The sequence below is a fragment of the Tenrec ecaudatus genome, chromosome 1, assembly GCF_050624435.1.
Source record: "Tenrec ecaudatus isolate mTenEca1 chromosome 1, mTenEca1.hap1, whole genome shotgun sequence".
NCBI classification, from domain to species: Eukaryota; Metazoa; Chordata; class Mammalia; order Afrosoricida; family Tenrecidae; genus Tenrec; species Tenrec ecaudatus.
Genome location: NC_134530.1, coordinates 134,735,834 through 134,755,275, shown reverse-complemented (window position 1 = coordinate 134,755,275; position 19,442 = coordinate 134,735,834). Strand labels below are relative to the sequence as shown.

Sequence of the window (19,442 nt, the reverse complement as noted above, 5' to 3'; positions counted from 1 at the left end):
GATATCAAAACTCTAACTAAGCAACCACCTTAAAATTCCCCCAGTGAAGGAAAGGTCACTTCTCGGGTACAAAGCGTTCTGGGTTTTTCCAGACTGAGGATGAATGAGGCAGCTCCGGGTCGCTAGCTCTGGGGCACTGGGAACGAGGCCGTGGGGGCGAACCCGCCGGGAATCGGGCCCCGAGGCGCGGCCAGGGCGACCGCGGCAGCTGCTGATTCAGCTCCAGCAGGGCGGGGGTCGGGGGGGGGGGGACGTGGGCACCGGGGCAAAGCCCGGCAAGAGAGCAGTCCCGCCCGCCCGCCACCCGAGGGGCCGCGCCAGCAGCTCCTTCACCGGCTCTGGACAGGATGGGGGTGCGCCAGCCCCTGGTTAGCGGCGGGCGCGGGCACGCGGGCACGTCGGTCCTTGCCGGGGGATGACAGTCCCACTGACCGACTCACCTCTCCCCTGCCCGCGCTAGCAGCCCGCCGAGCCGCCCCCTCCAGCGCCCCGGCCCAGGTCACCGGTTCCCGCCGCAGCGCGCCCGCCCCGCCCCCTGTCGGTCGTAAAAAGCAGTAAAAGGCGCCCGCGTTTTACGGCAACGTAGGGGAGGTCGGCGGCGTGGCTCCTAGGCTGGCTCGCGTCCTGGGCTGAGGGCTGCCGTCTGTTCTAGACCGCGACGACTGGGAGACAGAGAGGGGAGCCGGGGCTCTAGCTACGATCCTTCCAGGTGTGGGTACTGAGAGAGAACGTGGGGCAGGCCTGTTAAAATCCCTTAGCTTCTCCAGCCTCTCACCCCGCCGCCCCTGCCTTTACTAGTTGGGTTTTCTTCTTCGCTGTCGCCACTGACATTCAGGCGGCTGACACGTGTCTTGTTCGCTTGGTCTTGCAGTCTCTCGCCCCCGGAGCTTGAAATGCTTTACCTGATCGGCTTGGGCCTGGGAGATGCCAAGGACATCACAGTCAAGGGACTGGAAGTGGTACAGCGGTGCAGTCGAGTCTACCTGGAGGCCTACACCTCAGTCCTGACTGTAGGGAAGGAAGCCCTGGTAGGTGCTTAAGATGCCCCGCCTTCTTGTGAAGCTAACATCTGATTTGTAATGCAGTGTGCTGAGCAGAGTTCTCACCTTTCCCTCTTTCAACCCCGTGAATCAAACGCCCTGCTCCTCAAGGACCGCAAAAGTACACAGAAGGAAAATTGTCCATTAACCTAGTGAGTTGGAAGATGAGAGGTGGTTTTTAGGCCTGCTTTACAAGTCTAATTGTGTGGCTTGTTTTGAGAAAGCAAAAGTTATTTCACACTCTTGGGAATAGTTATGAAAATCCCCTATTGCATGAGGCAGCCAAGAACTCCTTCCCTGGTTTAGTGCTAATGAGATGCTGACAGCCTTAATGAGTTGGTTACATATTCAGAAACCAAGCCGACCGCTTCCTCTTTTTAGTAATTCCATAGGGAATGGTAATCTGTCTATGTCATATCCAGAGAAATCCTACCTTGGAGTAGATATTTCCTTGTAGGATTTAACACGCACTTGTATATCATGACTGTGGAAACTCCGTAGCCATAGGAATTCTGTGGTCACACATTTAAGTTGGCTCTCCTTAAGCGCCCAGTAAATGTCGGAAGAAGGGTCACGTTTAGGATTGTGGTCAAATTCCAGGCAGAATGTCCTTATTGAAAGATGTATGGGAGGAGGAAGAGGATTTTTAGAATTCTTTACATGAGAATTGTTAGGTTCCTGGAGTGAGTTGTACCTCGATTCTTTGTTTGGCATGAAAGAATTCATGCAAAGGCAGGTTTTGTGATCCAAGTGGGTTTTTATGAAGGACAAGACAAGTTTCAGGTTTTACAGCCTCAAAATGGTATATGCTATTTCTGTAAAGTGTGCCAAGCCATGCAGAAGTTACACTACACTAGGGTTCACAACTGGACATTTACAACCATGTGGAAAAGAGGGGCAGCCCAGGAGGCCAGAAGTCCAAGAACCCTAGAGGCTAAGAGAATGGGGGCCAAGAGGCTGTGGGCCACGGACGATTAGACCCGGAGCAGGTGCAGGCTCATGCACACCCGTGCAGGGAAGAGAGGCCCTCACCCTCACCTCCAGCTGACCAGAGGCAGGGTGAAAGAGAGCCAGCCCTTCCCACAGAATATTTCAAACCTCTGGCCAGGGAGGTGTGGGTGGAAATATTGGTTGGCCCCATTGACTGAATTAGGCCTACCTGTGTGATGTACCTGGGTGTGTCCGAGATACTGGTTTTACCTGGCCCTTGGGGGTTGTCTCTGCATACTCAGTGTAGGTTCTTCCCATAGATGTTTAATGCTTGGTTGATTTCTTTCTAACCTCCTTTATGGGGGCCCTTGCAGGCATGGGAGGGACAACCCCCATGTCCCTAAATCTAGCTACCTAACAGAACCTTATAAATGGAGAATTTCAAGTCATCTGGACTCGGAGACTCAACATGAAGAGTTAGAAAGCTCTCACAGTTACGTGAAAATATTAAGGAATTAAGGACAGCTATCTGAATTGGCCTTGCATATTTATATTGTCCTGCTTTGATTTATTGGTTCCTATTTTCATCATTCTTAGGATAGAGCCAAAATATTTAAGCTCAAGATGATGAAACTATTTTGCTAACCAGTGATCAAAGGAAAACTAGAATGAATTTAAAAACCATCCAAGAGAATTGAGATAAATAGCAAATCGACATCTTTATAAATAATACAATTTATATAATTAAATAATTTACATATGAATTTAAGGAGCCCTTTTGGTAGAGTGGGGTTGTGTGTTGTGTTGCTAACTTCAAGGTCAGTAGTTCAAATCCAGAAGCTGCTCTCTGGGAGAAAGATAAGCCATCTGCTCCTATAAGGATTTACAGCCTTTAAAACACTCTATGGGGGTCAGTGTGAGTTGGAATTGACTCCACAGTCGTAGGTCACATGTTTGTATATAAAAGGTGCTAGAGCATGTAGAAAGTATGGACCATGATTTAAGTCCTAATGCTACCCCTTAATTATTTGACTTTGGACAAGTCCCTTAACTTTTGTTTATGTGAAGACTCAAAATGGATTTCCTGCTTTTCTTCCCACAGTCGCTGGTAGATTCAAACCAATAGCCTTTAGCAGCCCAGTGCTTGCTCATTGCTTCACCAGGGTTCCTCAAGGAGAGGAATGTAGTCCCTGACCAGGAAGTGAATTTAGGTCTCAGTGGTAAAAGTGCCAAATCCTAATCACTAGACTACCAGGGAACTTGACATCTCCCTTTTTAACACAGGTTTGTCTTTTCTTTCTTTTTTTTTTTTCAGGAGAATCAGATATTTGATTAAATTGAGGCCTTATTTCTCTCTAAGTGACATTTAAAATAAGCATTCTATTTTTTTAAGTAAATACTTTTTTTTAAGGTTAGGAGAAGAAATAAATACAGAGTGATGTGTGATAGAACTTAAGAAGAGTGGGAGTTTGTTGAAATAGATGAAACAATGGGGTCACTCCTGCTAGCATAAGGCTAGAAGCATGAAAATTGATCTTGAAGAAATGTGAGGATTCAGAAAAGGCCCTTGCTTCTTTCATTGTTCAGCAGTCGTGCATTTGGACTTACAGATAGTGGCTATAAATAGTCTGCAACTATTAGTTTTCTGGGTTCATAAAAATGAAATAAACCATACCATAGTAATGAATAAATACACGATAAAGTTGAAAACATTTTTTGAATCTCTGAGAACCACCATTGTCCACTGAACAATTTGTGTAGCAATTGTCAAATAGGAAATAACTTTCTGTGCAAACTTTAACCAAAGTCACAATAAAATATTTCCAAAAAGACAAAAACAACAGCATTGCCACTGGGGATTTTTGACACAAATAAACACCCCTCCTTGCACCTTAAGATGGGCATGGCATCTATAGTTAACTTTTTAAATTGTGGTAACGATTGGACAACAATACTTGATATGATTGACCTATGGAATTATATGTTTGGATTAACTCCTAATAAAATGACTTTTAAAAAAAAGTAAAGGAAGTGATCCTCTCCCACCCCCTTCACTTTGGGTCATAAATGGTTAAGTTGTTATTACTGTGTGGTCGGTGCTGACTCACGGAGACCCTACGTACAACAAGATGGAGCCCTGCCATCCCCACCATTGTCACTAATGTTTGAGCTCTTTGTTGTAGCTGTGCCAGTCATCTCTTTGAGGTTCTCCCTCTTTTCCCGGACCCCATGCTTGATCAAGTATGGCAGCCCTCTCCAAGGCTGGTCCCTCCTGATAAATCTCCAAAGCTCATGAGATAAAGTCTCCCCATACTTGCAATCAGCAATCTTGGCTGGACGTTCTGCAGGACAGTTTTTTGGCAGTGCCTGATGTCCTCAGCGTTCTTTGCCAACACCATAGTCCAAATGCTTCCGCTCTTCTTTGGTCTTCCTTACTTGTGGTCCAGCTTTCACTTCTATTCATGGCATGTGGTAGATGAACCTTAGTCACAATGTGAAAATTTTTCATTCCAACATTTCCTGGTACATTCGCCCAATGCAGCATTCATCTCTTGATTTCTTGACTGCTGCTTTCATGTGATTGCGGATCCAAGGAAAATTTAATTCTTGGCAGTTTCATTATTTCTATGTTTATCATTATGTTATTTATTGGAGAGTTTTCAGCAGAGCTTCCAGACTAGGAAGGAGTCACTGGAGAGCTACTTGCTAAAAAATGGGCCAGTGTATAAATAGCAGGGAAACATTTGTCTACAGGGTGCTGGAAGAGGAGCTGCCTTAGTGGCAGACTTAGTATCCTACTGGGAAGAGCTGCCTCAGAGTGGAGTGAACTGTTTAACATGGATGGACCTTCATCTGCTGATGTGGCACAACCCAGACACTCCCAGCCATCCTAGTAACCCTACCAGACAGACTACAACGACCTCGGCTGTTTTTGAAACTGCATCTCTATGGCAATAGAGAGCCTCATCTTCCTCTGGAGGCTCATTTGAACTGCTGACTTTGTGGTTAGCAGCTCAATGCATACTATGTCACCAGGGGACACATGAAGCGTGACACTAGGAAAATTTGAAGTTGTAAAAATGAAGTAAAGCAATTGAAGATCAATACTCGTGTAAGTGTGCTGGAGTGGGCTTTTATTGGGATTTTTGATCAGATAATCATGGTCTGCTCAGCTAGGAATGACAAATTGAAGGGGAACAGTATTGCATTCATTGTCAAAGTCAAGAGCTACCCTCAAGTATAATGCTGTCAGTGATACGTTATTACTCATGTGCCTACATGACAGATCAGTTAATGTGATGATTTCAATTTTACACAATTGCTAAAAATACTGAATTTGAACATTCCTCCTAACTTTTGTAGTAGTCTGAAACTGATCAAACATATAATCAAGATATATTGATAACTATTGGGGATTGGAATATAAAAGTTGGAAACAAAGAAGGATTGATTGTTGGAAACTATGGCTTTGAGAATAGAAACCATGCTGGTGATTACATGATAGATTTTTATAAGACCAGTGACCTATCCATTGGAAATACCTTTTTTTCACCAACATAAACAGCACCTGTTCAACATAAACCTCACCAGATGGAATACATAGTTAATCATGTCAACTACACCTGTGGAAAGACATTGGAGGTACTCACGTTAACTGTCAGAGAAAGGCCAGAGACCAACTATGAAATAAGACCATCAATTGCTCAAGTTGAGGTTCCAACTGAAGAAAAATATTTGAAAGTCCATGTAGCCAAAATACAGTCTTTATTATATCCCACGTGAATTTAGAGACCATCAGAAGAGTAGATTTGATGGGTTGACACCCGACGACTGAAGACTAGATGAGTCGTGAGATGGCAACAAGGAAATCATGCTTGAACAAATCAAAAGATCTTGGGGACTAGGAGACGATCCTGAGCATTGCAGCTGTAGCCTTTATCTTTAGATGCGCAATCACTTTTTAGCTGTTACTCCTGAATATGCTTGTACAGCAATCCCTTTCATTTTCAACAAGTCTAAATCAGTATGTAAGAAACAGTATTCTTTATGCTCCCACTTTCATTAGGCTTAAATTGCAGATTACTCCACGGGAAGCCAGAGGATTCTTGATCTTGCATAATAGCTTGAAACCGCTGGCTCACTAGGTCACTCTGTCCTTCAGTGTTGCCCCTGCAGTCAAGCCTGCCTACCTTGTTTGTTCTTTAGATTTGAACTTCAGGAGATTAATCCACAAAGCAGTTTGTATGTTGACTTATTGTGTATCTTTCCCTCTGCAGGTCGTCTTAGCCTTTTTTAAAAAGCAGGATATAGGAATCCAGTGTAAAATGAGTTGTTAGCATTATATAGGTCTCATAAAAATCAATATCTTAATTTCCCTTTGAAGTTGTCTTTTGTTCTAGCCACAGCCCCACAGATTTTTCCTATAGAAGATTTAATAAAACTATGTCATATGTGACTATAGTTACTGCTTAATATTTTTATTTTACATTGTGCTTCTGAAATAATGCTGGTACATACATATTCTCTGTTCATCATGCCATGTTCTGTCTGGTCTATTAGAATCAAATTTAGAAATAAATTTAAAATGCAAAAAGCCTCAGATGTTAAGAGGTCTGCCCCCTCTTGGGATATTAAGATCGCCCCAAAGACAGAGTTTAATTGCAACATGATATAGAATGCTAGCTCATTGATGAGTTGTATTCAATGATCTGTGTTTGGAACGTTGCCAAGATCTGCACCCGTCCCAGACAAAGATTGTTTTGTGTATATTGAAGTAGTCACCTGCTGTCTCTCTCTTTTTGGTATTGGACTTAATCTATAGGAAGAGTTTTATGGAAGAAAATTGATTCTTGCTGATAGAGAAGAAGTGGAACAGAATGCAGATAATATTTTAAGAGATGCAGACCTAAGTGATGTTGCTTTCCTTGTGGTTGGTGATCCCTTTGGGTAAGTCAAAGTGTATTTTGAGTTTTTAATTCATTTGATTTTTTTAAGTATTATTCAGAATTAATCTATTACATTTAAAACTGCTGTTGATAGGCCAGATTCTGATAAAGGTCTCTTTTTACCTAGGATCTACCTATACTTTCACAGTTTACATTTTTATTTTCTTGGTGACTGATGAAAAAGTCTGTTTGCTAAAGGTAGCCTATCACCACAGCAGTTAACAAATCAAGTGTAGACTTGATAGTTGTATCGTCGGTTCTGCCATTCTTTGAGAAGATTGCATAGGACATCGAGTGACTTACACAGTATATCACTGCTATTGATTTATTATACTACCATACTTTCCATTTGCTGCAGAGAATTGCAAACATATTCTGCTTCCTTTGTCAGAGGCTTAAAAAAACATCTAGTATCTGGCTGTACTGCCTTGAGTGTATTTGCTTATTAAGCCTCTGATTTCAATTTCTTACATCCATTGGGAACTCTGGTCTTCCCCATTACCAAAAGGCTGGGCTTCTATTTGTCCAGTCAAGCATCATCAATCTCTGATGTCAAGTCAAACAGAAGAGTTCATTGTCTCCAGCTGGTGACCCAAGATTTGTGTCACGTATTTAAGGATCATAAGGAAAATTAAATCACTGAGAGCCTACCACTAGGGATGTTAGTTCACAAGAATGGAGTTACGTGTGCATGCATCTCTGTCTGTTAGAAAGTAATCTATGTCAGTATGAGGAGCAAGGAATTGTGAATCATGACTACTTGGTTATAAATGACATGGGATAGTTACATCTTAAAATGTTTAAATAATTTGTTTTAGCCCCTGATACTGTTTTCTATAAAACTGAGGCATCTTCCAAATTAGCTGTACCTTTGTTTTTCAAGTCATAAAACCTCACTGCCATCCCAGCATCCATCCCTCTATAGGATCCTGAGACTAATCTCTGGGCACAGGCAACCTCACCTTTCTCTTGTGGAATTACCCACCTGGCATCAGCATCAGCGGCCACAGAACCAACCACCAGAGATCCTTAGCCATGTGATAGTAAAACAAAATCTGAAGAGTGAAAAGACCTGTATAAAAATGATTTGGATTTCTGGTAGAATTTTCTCATTATTCCATCATTCTGCCAAAAATCCCCATTTTTTTTATAGTGGTACCTTCTCTGATTAAACTTACCAGCTTGCTGGTTCTTATAGCCATCTAAACTAGAAATCTTAACTAACTGTTGACTCTCTAGTTGTCCATCCAGCCAATAACAAAGTCCAAAAACCAGTCCTACTCCAGGAGTGGTTTGTGCACTGGTAGCACTCCACACATTTACTCCCTATTTCCCTGAAAATAAGACAGTGTCTCATATTAATTTTTGCTGCCAAAGATGCACTAGGTCTTATTTTCAGGGGATGTCTTATTTTTCCATGAAGAAGAATACGGTACACATTTATTGTTTATTGTCTTCTCCAGCTGCACTGTGGCCAACAGTGAGCTGCGCCAGCAGCGCCCGCCACTTTGGTTACGGGAGCTTCGGGGGGGTCTTATTTGGGGGGAGGTCTTATTTTCGGGGGATGCCTTATATTTCAGTAAGAGGCAAAACTAAGTAAGTCTTATTTTGGGGGGATGCCTTACTTTTGGGGAAACAGGATAGTTTATATTGTGATAACTGCAGAATTGAAGTAAGAACTTGAGGCACATATTTTCTGTTTGATTTTTCTAATTCATATTGCATTTTACAAAACTTGTAATTTGGAACTTATAAAAAATATTGGCCTTTACCACAGGCTATTTGAGACTTTTGTTTTGCCAAGTTTTTACATGCTTTCAGTTTTTTCCTTGTGGACTGTCATTCTATGTAATCCCAACTCTCGTTACTGTGTACCTGGTAAGCCTTGGTGAGGCACACACTGAGCTGCTCACCACACGGTCAGCTGCTCAAAGCCCGCAACTGCTTTGAGTGAGAAAGATGAGAGTGTCTACTGAAAGATTTAAAGTCTTGGAAACCCAGCGGGGTAGTGTTAGTCTGTGCTATAGGGTCGTTATGAGTCAGAATTTAGTAAATGTCCATGAATTTTTGGTTTAATAAGTAGCCTTTTGCCTAGCCAATATACAGAGTCTTAACTCATTACTTAGGCTGTGGGCCAATTCATATTTGTAAACTCACAGTTTGAAACTCACATCTGGATTCACAAATGAGAACTATACACTCCCTTGTTCATGCTTAAGTTCATCAGAACATAAAAGACTAGTGTCTCACAATGAATGTTTAAGAGATGTAAACGTATACTCTTCTTTTAATTTGAGTACACTTCACATTTATATCTCCCTAGCTCTCTGTCCAAAACTTGAAATATAGTAAACTAATTAAATATTCCTTGAAAGAGTTCTTCAATATTTTGCCTAAAGCTAAGAACACAGTTATATCTTGGTTTAACTTTGACATTCAACAAATATCTTTGGAAGCCTTTTCTTGCATAGGCATTTCTAAATGCTGGGTAGGAGCTTGCTGGCAGAATGCCTTGGGCTGCTAACTGCAAGGTCAGCACCTCCAGCCTATCAGTTGCTTTGTGGGAGAAAGATGAGGTTTTAGAAACCTGAAGGGGCACCTCTGCGGTGCCCTGTAGGAATGTCATGAGTCAGAAATTACTCAATAGCAGTGAGCTGAGGTGCTGTGTATATGCTGGGTGATAAAACGTGAGCTACAGTTTACTGGGGGTAGCTGGCAATAGATGAAAAAAAGTAGCTTTTGAAAAGGCTATGAATGGGGGAAATAAAATAGGGAATTACAGGGGAAGATTTGTTAATGCAAAGTCTTAGGTAAAGGTCTTCATGTGGAGGTAAAATAGTTAATCTAGTACTGAAAGAATGAAAATGAGTAGCAGGAGAGAAGGGCTTGCTAAGTAGAGGGACCTGGAAAGAACGCGTTCAAGAACTGAAAGCTACAGCACAATGAGCCTTGGCGGGAGGAGCATGACACGGAATGGTAGAGCGTAGCAGAAGCCAGACCACAGAGGGCCTTAGAGGGAGTAGACTTTTTTTTTTTTTTTAAGTATAGTAGCAAGCCTTTAGAGAATCATAAACTGGGAATGATCCCAGTTGGAATCTGTCTTTGAAATTTTAGAAAGGTTCTACTAAAAGCTAAGTTAATGGATTTTAGGAAGGCAAGAGTGACTCGAGAAAGCAGAGACTAGGCGGGGCTGTGTACTCACCTTAGGGCAAGTGGTTAGTAGACCCAGTTGCTGACCAAAGGCTCATAGTTAGTTCATCCCAAGGTACTTCAGAAAAAGGGGAAAAGCCTGGTGATTGGCTTCCATAAAATTAGCTTTGGAAAACCCTGTGGTGTACCATTCTTCCTCAACAAGCTTGTGAGCTGTGAGGAGGGAGAAATGGCTAAGTGGATTTTATATATGAGAGAAAGGAGAAAAGTTAGCTTAGCTTCAGGATTCTGACGTTAGTCATTTATGGTGTCACTTTGTTGAAATGATAAAAATGAATATGGAATAGGGTGTTAGTATGGCTTGGCTAGAGAAACAAATTCGTAGACACTCATGTATATAAGAAAGAGCTTTATTATATAAAAGAGCAATTATATATTGAGAAAACATCCCAGCCCAGATCAGATTTTGTCCATAAGTCCAATATTAGCCCATTTGTTCGATACCAGTCTAGAACTTCCTCCTCAGACTCACGCAACACATGTAATGATGCTGAGTGCAGGAAGACCACAGGCGAGTGGTTGGGAAGTTGTGGATTCAGTGGCCCTGAAGGCATTTCAGTATGGGTGTGGGTCTCCACATTGCTCCTCCAGCTCCAGGGCTCTGGCTCTATCAGTGTAGCTCCATGTAGTTTGGTCAACAGGAATGTCTTGGCAGCAGGGAGAGTGTGAGTCCTGCTTCCAGGGAGAAAGACAGGAGTTCCCAGAATCCTCAGAAGGCCATGCCCACACAGAGGCCTCATGGGCTATGACCTGATAGACAGACTAGTCTTTATCCCTCCCCTCACGTTCACAGGAGATTATATAACTGCCACAAATATGATGGTGGGGGGGAACGAGAATTATTGAGGACAAAGTTTGAGATGTCAGGTAGGCAGTTAGAACTCTGTTTCTATAGTTCAGGGGTGGGCTCATGGTTTTGAAGTCATTACTATGTAGAAGACCAGATGGGATCACCCTAGGAAAGAAGAGGACCTCACATAAAGCCCTAGGACACTTTTGAATTTCCTGGTCTGTCTCATAATAGAGGAGATGGAAAGTCAAGAGAGCGTGTTGTCTCTGAAGATGAGAAGAGGATGTTTTCAGAAACTCAAGAGTGGCCAACTTTGATATGCTTCTAGGAGGTTGTGTAAAAGTTGAGGTTAGAAAAGTGTGTGTGAATTTAAAGGTATAGTGTTTGGAGCAGATCAGTGGTGGCTTCATAGAAGAGTTGGCTTTTGAGATAGTTGGGTTCTGAGGGCTCAGCAGGTAGAAATTGAGCGGTAAAAGAGAGGTCAACAGAAGAATTCCATATAGATGAAGTTTGAAAAATTTCAGTGACTTTGTGACTACCAATCCTCCCCCCAAAACCAAACTCACTGCGATCAAGTCAATTCTGACTCGTAGCAACCATATAGGATAGTGTGAAACTGCCTCTGTGGGTTTCTGAGACTAACTCTTTATTGGAGTAGAAAGCCTCATTTTTCTCTCATAGAACAGCTGGTGGTTTTGAACTGCTGACTTTGTGGTTAGCAGCCCAACACATAACCACAACACCGCATGTCTCCATTCAGTGCCAGATCATCCATCTCTCTCCCATAGAGCGGGTGGTGGGCTTGGACTGCTGACCTTATAATTAACAGGTCAACTCGTAACCAACCCACTATGCCACTGGGGTTCTCTCTCTCTCTGTGTCTATGTAAGTATGTGTATATATGTATATGCCAAAAATAAGTCCTTTTTAAATTGTAAGCTCTTTACTAAAGTTCTTAAAGAACATAGTTAAAAATCACAAGCCACTTGATAGAGTTCTCACCTTTGCCCTTTTATCCAAATTTGAAAAGAACTTGAAGTTAGCACAAAAAATGAATGAAAGTTACTCATCCATCAATACATCAACACAGCAATAGATCTGACTCATTTGCATGAGCGATGACAGTGTCACACATTCCAACCTAGAAAGGGGAGTTGGACAAACTCTGCTTTAAATAATTTTTAATGCAGGTTCCATCTTGGCATGCTTTTCTGTAATTTAAGTTACTCAACTATCTGTTTTTTAAGTGAGCACATAAGTTTATATCTATGTTATATGCCTTCTACCTTTTGATACACAACTAAAAACCTGTGCTGTTAATCACCTAAGTGCATCTGCTCCTAACGTGGGCCATTTGATTACTTCCGTTCCCCATTTAGTGCCTTGTACAGTGCGAGGGCCTGCCTAGTACATGTCAGCCGTTATTTTCATCAGTATATCCTTTTCAAATAAAATGTAAAGATTAAAGTGTATGATCGTTCCTCCTTTCTCTCACTTCTTAGCCCCACATTTTGCATTGTTTCCTGATGGTAAATTCCCCAATAAAGGTTTATGAGACAAAAATAATATCAGAATTTTGGATCTGGGTATTTTCTAATACATAAGCACATTGTCAGATTACTTTTGAAAAGGACTGTGCCAATTTACATTACTTCAATAAGTTCATGAGAATTAGTTCATCATCTTTACCATATTGTTGCAAACGTGAAATTTCAGAACATGAATCATTCCTATGTCAAATGTGATGGTAGTATATCCACAGCCTAGTATTATTATAAAATCAGATTTTAAATAAGCAGTCTTTCAAATAGGCCCCCTTTTGTACTTATTTTATTAATTTGATTGATGAAAACATTTGGGTCTCCTCCTTTGAAATTGCCTTCAAAGCAATTTCATGTAACACACATATTGCTAAGACAGATTTATGATATTCCTCGGCCTGTGGCTCTCCCACAATCCCACTCACACATGCACATGCTTTCCCAGTCACCATAAATGGAACGTTTTCATGAGCCATAGACAGGAAGGAATGTCAGTAATAATGACTTAAGCCTCTATTTCAAACTTTTTTTCTTTTTAGTGAAACGATATAATTTAGATGTAATAAAACATCAATTTTATTATCATTTTTATGGTTGAAATTGGGAGGATTTATTTAATCCTGTTTATGGCAGCTTCACAAACTGTAATCACTAAGCCAAGTCATTCAATCTTCATAGTACACCAACCACATCTGGTCGTTTTAAATGGACTTGTGATAAAGAGAGATAATTTTAAACCAGTTATTCTCTCTGCTCATCTATTTAAATAGCTAACCAAATGGTAATATAGTTTTCCTTATTCTTAATGTTATGCAGTGAAATTCTGTAGAAGGTGGTATTAACATTCTTTATACCTGACCTTCATATCCTTTAAAAAAAAGCTGCTTCTAAATCAAATTAAGCTTGTTTTTCAAACTAACCCTTGTTTTCTGTGTGTGATTAAAAATAGGCTTCCCTGGTGGGCATGTGTTAATCTGTGTCTGCCTGCCTCATGGGGTGAAAGCCCTTGATCTCCCTACTTGGTATGCATTGACCAGTTGACAGGTTCTGCTTGTTTGTGTGTAGTTTCTCAAACATGCTAATGTTTCTTTCCCCAGAAGGGCCTGGAGCTTTCATCAAGAAGGAAAAAAAGCCTTTAAAACTCTCCAGGTTTAGAACATTGACATCCAATACTCAATTCGTACCTAAGAATAGACTGCTGAGAGCCTGCTGTATTAAATGTTTGCGTTAAATACAGTGACTTGTAATAGCAAATGCATACACTTCAAGGTCCTCATGAAAGCACTGTGCGGTTCAGCGGCTGTCACCTCAAAGGGGAACGCCTTCCAGAGCACATTGGCATGAGCAGTGTGGAATGTGTACCTTTGTCTTTGGCTTAGCTTTCCTTCTTCTTTACCATTGTGATCATGTCTCCAACACATGAACCTGGTGCAAGTGCTGGTGATCATGTTGAAGGAAAGGAGAACAATCACGATTGAATTCAAGTGGAATAAGAAAGCGGTCGCTGTTCCTTGGACAAGCTTTAGCCGTCGGTGATCGGAATGGTTTCAAGGCTACAGTGAGACTGATGGAACTTGTAAAAGGCCCTGCCCTGAGAAATCCACAAGTGTGGCTAGCTAATGCAGTGCTTTAACTATTGAAATGGAAAGGCTATTGATCATTTGGTTTGATGATCAAAATTAGCGTAATATGCCAGTTAGCTTACTTTTGTGTTCTGATTTGCCTACCAGATTTACTGAAAATCAGACTGAGGAACTGATCTTGATCATAGCTCCTTGTAGATCTAATTTGATGTGGGCTATATTTCATAACAGCCATATTTAGATATATTCTTTCTCCCTCATTATCTACCTAATTGTAGCCATTTAGATTTATCCAAAGTAAGGAAAAGAGATCAAGGAGAATATGCACATAGTTGCATATGCAAGGGGGCTTCTTTATCTTTGAATTCCATTTTTCCATGAACTTTTAGACACCACCATCCCTCACAGACATCTCTGCAGACAGTAACGGTACACAATAACCAGACTGAAACAGACTGCAAGAGGTAAAATCCTACAAGGAGTATATTGAAACTCTTAATACAAAGATGGAACGATTTGACAGACCATGTGTTATTTCAGAAGGAAGCCTTTAAGATACAGCAGAAATAAAGGAGTGGCTACTTAGGCAATAATTCAGAGTTTTAGAACAGTGGTTCTCAGAGTAAGACTGCAGGACCTCCAGAATTCTGAGAACCTGGAATAAGGTACAGAACATGAAAACGAGTTTGTTAAAAAACAAACAAATAAACAAAGCAACTATTACATGTCTTACCAAGAGGCTTCCAAACATCTGGAAATTTTCCGTTATCTTTTAATTCCGTTTTTCCACACAAGTGTTTTAAAGTCCTTTTGTACTTTCAGTTTCTTAGCAGTACCCTGTAGAGCAGCGGTTCTCAATCTGTGGGTTGTGACCCCTTTGGGGGTTGAACGACCCTTTCACAGGGGTCGCCTGATTCATAACAGTAGCAAAATAGCAGTTATGAAGTGGCAATGAAAATAATTTTATGGTTGGGGGATCACCACAGCATGAGGAACTGTATGAAAGGGTTGCGCCATTAGGAAGGTTGAGAACCACTGTAGTTTATCAGAAGTTATATGATATGCGATTTTGTAACCAATTGATTACAGCAGCAGAATGCATACTATGTAACCTCGTGTATAAACCAAGTTTTTCAGCACATTTTTAATGCAGTTTTTGTGGTAAACTTAGGGGCCTCGGCTGATATTCGGGTCGGCTTCTACTCAAGTAGATGCGGTAATTCCAGGGTGTGTTTTTATAAGCCAAATGTTAAAGAGAGGTTCAAACTACAAAACAATAATCCATTCCTCACTTAGCTACATGGCTCAGTTTCAAATATCAGCTTGCTATTGGAAAATGAGGATGTGATAATAAAGGGTGGCCATATCAGATCACAAAATGGAGGATGACTACATCATACTATCTATCACTGCCAGAGTACATCACGACATAGCTGTCAAACTACTGAGAATCATGAACCATGGCCCAGTCTAACTGAGACATCATCTTAACCACAGTCAGCTTCCTCTTGCCTTACCAAATCACTGATGTGCAAACTAGAGCGTGGATTTTTTTTGCTTATTATAATGAATACAAATGTTGTATAACAAAAAATCAATAAGTGAGATGCAGGTACTAATTTCCTCCACAATTTTTTGCCTTTGTTTTGAGAGCATAGTTACTTATTTTTGGTAAAACAATACATATCTTAATATGTCTTGAAAATGTTCAGTGACTTTTACTAAGTTGTTGGTTATAATGTAAAATATACTAATGGATAAAATAGCATGTGAATGAAAACATTTAAAGATGCCTAGTGATTTTTAAGAGTTTAAAGGAAACTTCAGACCAAAATGTTTGAGAATTATTGCTCAAGAAATAAGTTGCTGAATGTATACCCCACAGATGTCAGTTGTGGGTATTAATGAACCCGCGGGGGGGGGGGGGGGGCAGGAGGCCAGGACAAGTGAAACTGCCCATTTTTCAGTAGCTGCCAAGGCTGCTGTGTAAGTGTTGCAGTTGCCCTGGGAGGAGCCTGTGTAGCTGAAAGCTTGTGCAGGTACATAGCAGAATTTAAACAAGAACTATGCTCTTGACACCTTAATAAACTTGAATTCACAAAATATTACACCTTTGTGGTTTTAACAGCCTGGTCTTTGTACTACAGGGCGACAACGCACAGTGACCTTGTTCTGAGAGCAGCGAAGAAGGGCATCCCTTACCGCGTCATTCACAATGCCTCCATCATGAACGCTGTAGGATGCTGTGGTTTACAGGTAGTACGACAAAGGCCGGAGGCTTTGTTTTTGAATGCAACTGAGTAAAGCGGTTCCCTTAGTGTTCTAGGACGTGGAAGTAGCTTTTATTTTATTCTGTGTGTTTTGAAACATACTATTCAGATGCTAGCCGGATGAGTTCCCTGGTGGCTGCTAACTGTGATGCCAGGAGGGCCCCTCTGGGGGTGACAGATGAGGCTTTCTGTTCTTGGTAAGCTTTCCATCTCTCAAACCCAGAGGGGCAGTTCTCCTCTGTTGTATAGACTCAGCAGAGCTGGAGTTGACTTGATGGCAGTGGTTTTATACCATAGAGCATATACAATACATTTTTTACCTGAAGTTTTCTGATTAGGTTTTTTTTTCTCATTATACTACACCATTTATATTTAGCTAGAAAATGATTTTAATCTTGTACCCAACTTGTGCCTACACAAAAAAGGAAAATACAAGCTAATTAACTAGTTAATCAGCAAACTAACTATTAATAAACTATTAAATAGCTAATTGACTATTTCTAAAACATTTTTCTAGAAGAATTGCTAGGCATTGTTGAGGCTCATGATTTTCCACACAGCTCTTGTCTTCTGTGCTACTAAGAACATTGTGATGCAGCCTGTCCTTTTTGGAAAGGAATCTAGAAAATGCTAAGAGCTGACATGTTAGGCTTTCGAGCTCCCATTGAAATGGTGCCTTGTCCAGCGAGGCTTTCCTGACGCCTCCGATCTTGGTTCGCAAGGACTGCAAGGACGGTCCTACCACCACTGCCAAGCGTTTCTTTCAAGCAGCTGACACATTGTCCGGATTTCCTGCTTGGGTCCTCAGGTCAGGTAAGCTCAGTGTGGGCAGTTCAACCCACTGGTGTTCTGAGGGAGAAAGATGACCTGTTTGCCCTCGTAAGGAGATACAGCCTCAGAAGCGCCAGCTAGAGTTGCTATGAGTTAAAATTGACTCAAGGGCAATAGGTTTGGTTTGTTTTCTTGGTTTGGTGCTGATGTTCACTCTTGCAAAATCAGTGGCCAACTGGGAAAAAATGTGCGTCTTAGGATTTATGAAACGAAGATGCTTTTTCACAGTGTTTTCCTAGACTGCATCATTTAAAATGCTTCTTTGAAGCAAAAAGATGGACTCCTATCAGGCATGAGTTGATTTGGACTCAGAGCAACCCTGTAGGACAAGGCGGAATTGCTTTGTAGGATTGCAAGGCTGAGCCCTGATGGCACTGTGGGTTGGGCAGTGGGCTCTGTTAACTGCGAGGTTGGTGGTTCAGACCCACCCGTTGCTATGAGGAAGAAAGATGAAGCTGACTGTTCCTCTACAGTCTCAGAAGCCCTCCTTAGAGTCTCTTAGTTGGAATCAATTCTGTGGTGATGGGTTCATGAGTAATCTTTGTGGGAACATACTGCCACGTCTTTCTCCTGGGAAGCAGCTGGTGGGTTTAGACCGTTGTATCAGACCTTAAATGTAAGCACTTGGTTTACTGAAAGTGGCCCTTAATAGTGAGTGAGAACTTTAATTCCATTTTCAGTCTTAAATTCAGCTTCCATTTGATTTCCTCCTGACTTTAACCAGCAATGTTAAAAGCTTTACCTTGAGTCAGCTGTGTTTGAAAGTACATTACAACTGCTGTAGCTAGCCAGGGAGGGGCGGTCTCTTGGCATGCCAGGGCCACATGGTCATGAGTTATACTATAGATTGTCAATTAGCCAGCCCAGTGGTTGGAGGGCCCAGAACCAATCTTGCTTTTTTATTTTCTTAATTTTAATAAATCATTTTATTGTGTTCTCGTAACAGCTCTTAATACATACATACATAGTGTTAAGCACATTTGTACATTTGTTGTTGTCATCATTTTCAAAATATTTTCTTTCTACCTGAGCCCTTGGTATCAGCTCCTCATTTTTTCCCTCCCTCCCTAACCCTTGATAATTTTTACAAATTATTATTTTTTCATGTCTTACAGTGACTAATGTCTCCCTTCACCCACTTTTCTGTTGTCTTGTTCCCCAGGGAGGGGTGTATATCTAGATCATTGTGATCAGTTCCCCCTTTCTCTCCCCATTTCCCCTTCCCCTCCTGGTATCACAATCTCATTTGGATTCTCTGTGTTTCCAGCTCTTATCTGTACCCATGTACATGCTGTGGTCTAGCCGGATTTGTAAGGTAGAACTGGGATCATGATAGTGTGGGGTGGGGCGGGGAGCATTAAAGAACTAGAGGAAAGTTGTATGTTTCATTGGTGCTATACTGCACCCTGACTGGCTCATCTCCTCCTCGTGACCCTTCTGTAAGGAGATGTCCAATTGCCTACAGATGGGCTTTGGGTCTCCACTCTGCACTCCCCCCTCATTCACATTGATATGCATTTTTGTTCCTGGTCTTTGGTGCCTGATACCTGGTCCCATTGATACCTCATGATCACACAGGCTTCTTCCATGTGGACTCTTTTGGTTCTCAGCTAGATGGTCGCTTGTTTTTCTTCAAGTCTTTAAGACCCAGATGCTATCTCTTTTGATAGCCGGGCACTATCAGCTTTCTTCACCACATTTGCTACGCCCATTTTGTCTTCAGTGATTATGTCTGGAAGGTGAGCATAATAGAATGCCAGGTTATCAGAACAAAGTGTTCTTGGCATTGAGGGAGTATTTGAGTAGAGGCCCAATGCCCGTCTGCTACCTTGATACTTAACATATACGTATATGTACATAGATCTATTTCCCTATTGTTATATAAATATATTTATATATGTACATGCCTGAATTTAGACCTATTTAAATGCCCTTTGCCTCCTAGTTCTTTCCTCTATTCCCTTTTACTTTCCTCTTGTCCCACTATCATGTTTGGCCTTCATTCGGGTTTCAGTAATTCCTCTCGGTTACATTGCCCTTGATCAAGCCCTACCAGGCACCCTACGCCCTCCTTGACATCGATTTTAGAACACTTGTTGTTTTCTTGTCCCTGGGTTTGTTAACACCCACTTCCTTTCCCTGCCTCCCCTCTCCAGTGTCCCCACAGAACCATCAGTCCTGTTGTTTTTTCTCAGGATTGTTATCTCACCTATCTTATCTAGATAGACATGCAGAGAGAATAATCACAGAAATAAGGCAGAGGTGACATTCAAGGTTAAATACAAATCAGTTAGCGTATTT

The 19,442-nt window shown here is 41.5% G+C and overlaps 1 protein-coding gene across 2 annotated transcripts in view; it reads left to right on the top strand.

Moving 5' to 3' along the window:
• Window positions 1-584: 584 nt before the first annotated feature.
• Window positions 585-19,442, top strand: part of DPH5 (diphthamide biosynthesis 5) — a 36,950-nt gene continuing 18,092 nt past the window's right edge. For both annotated transcript variants that reach the window (XM_075558826.1, XM_075558827.1), the window contains exons 1-4: window positions 585-709; window positions 872-1,028; window positions 6,793-6,917; window positions 16,188-16,296. In XM_075558826.1, the coding sequence (XP_075414941.1) occupies window positions 894-1,028; window positions 6,793-6,917; window positions 16,188-16,296 (369 nt within the window). In that variant the 5' untranslated portion in view covers window positions 585-709; window positions 872-893. The remainder of the gene's footprint in view (window positions 710-871; window positions 1,029-6,792; window positions 6,918-16,187; window positions 16,297-19,442) is intronic.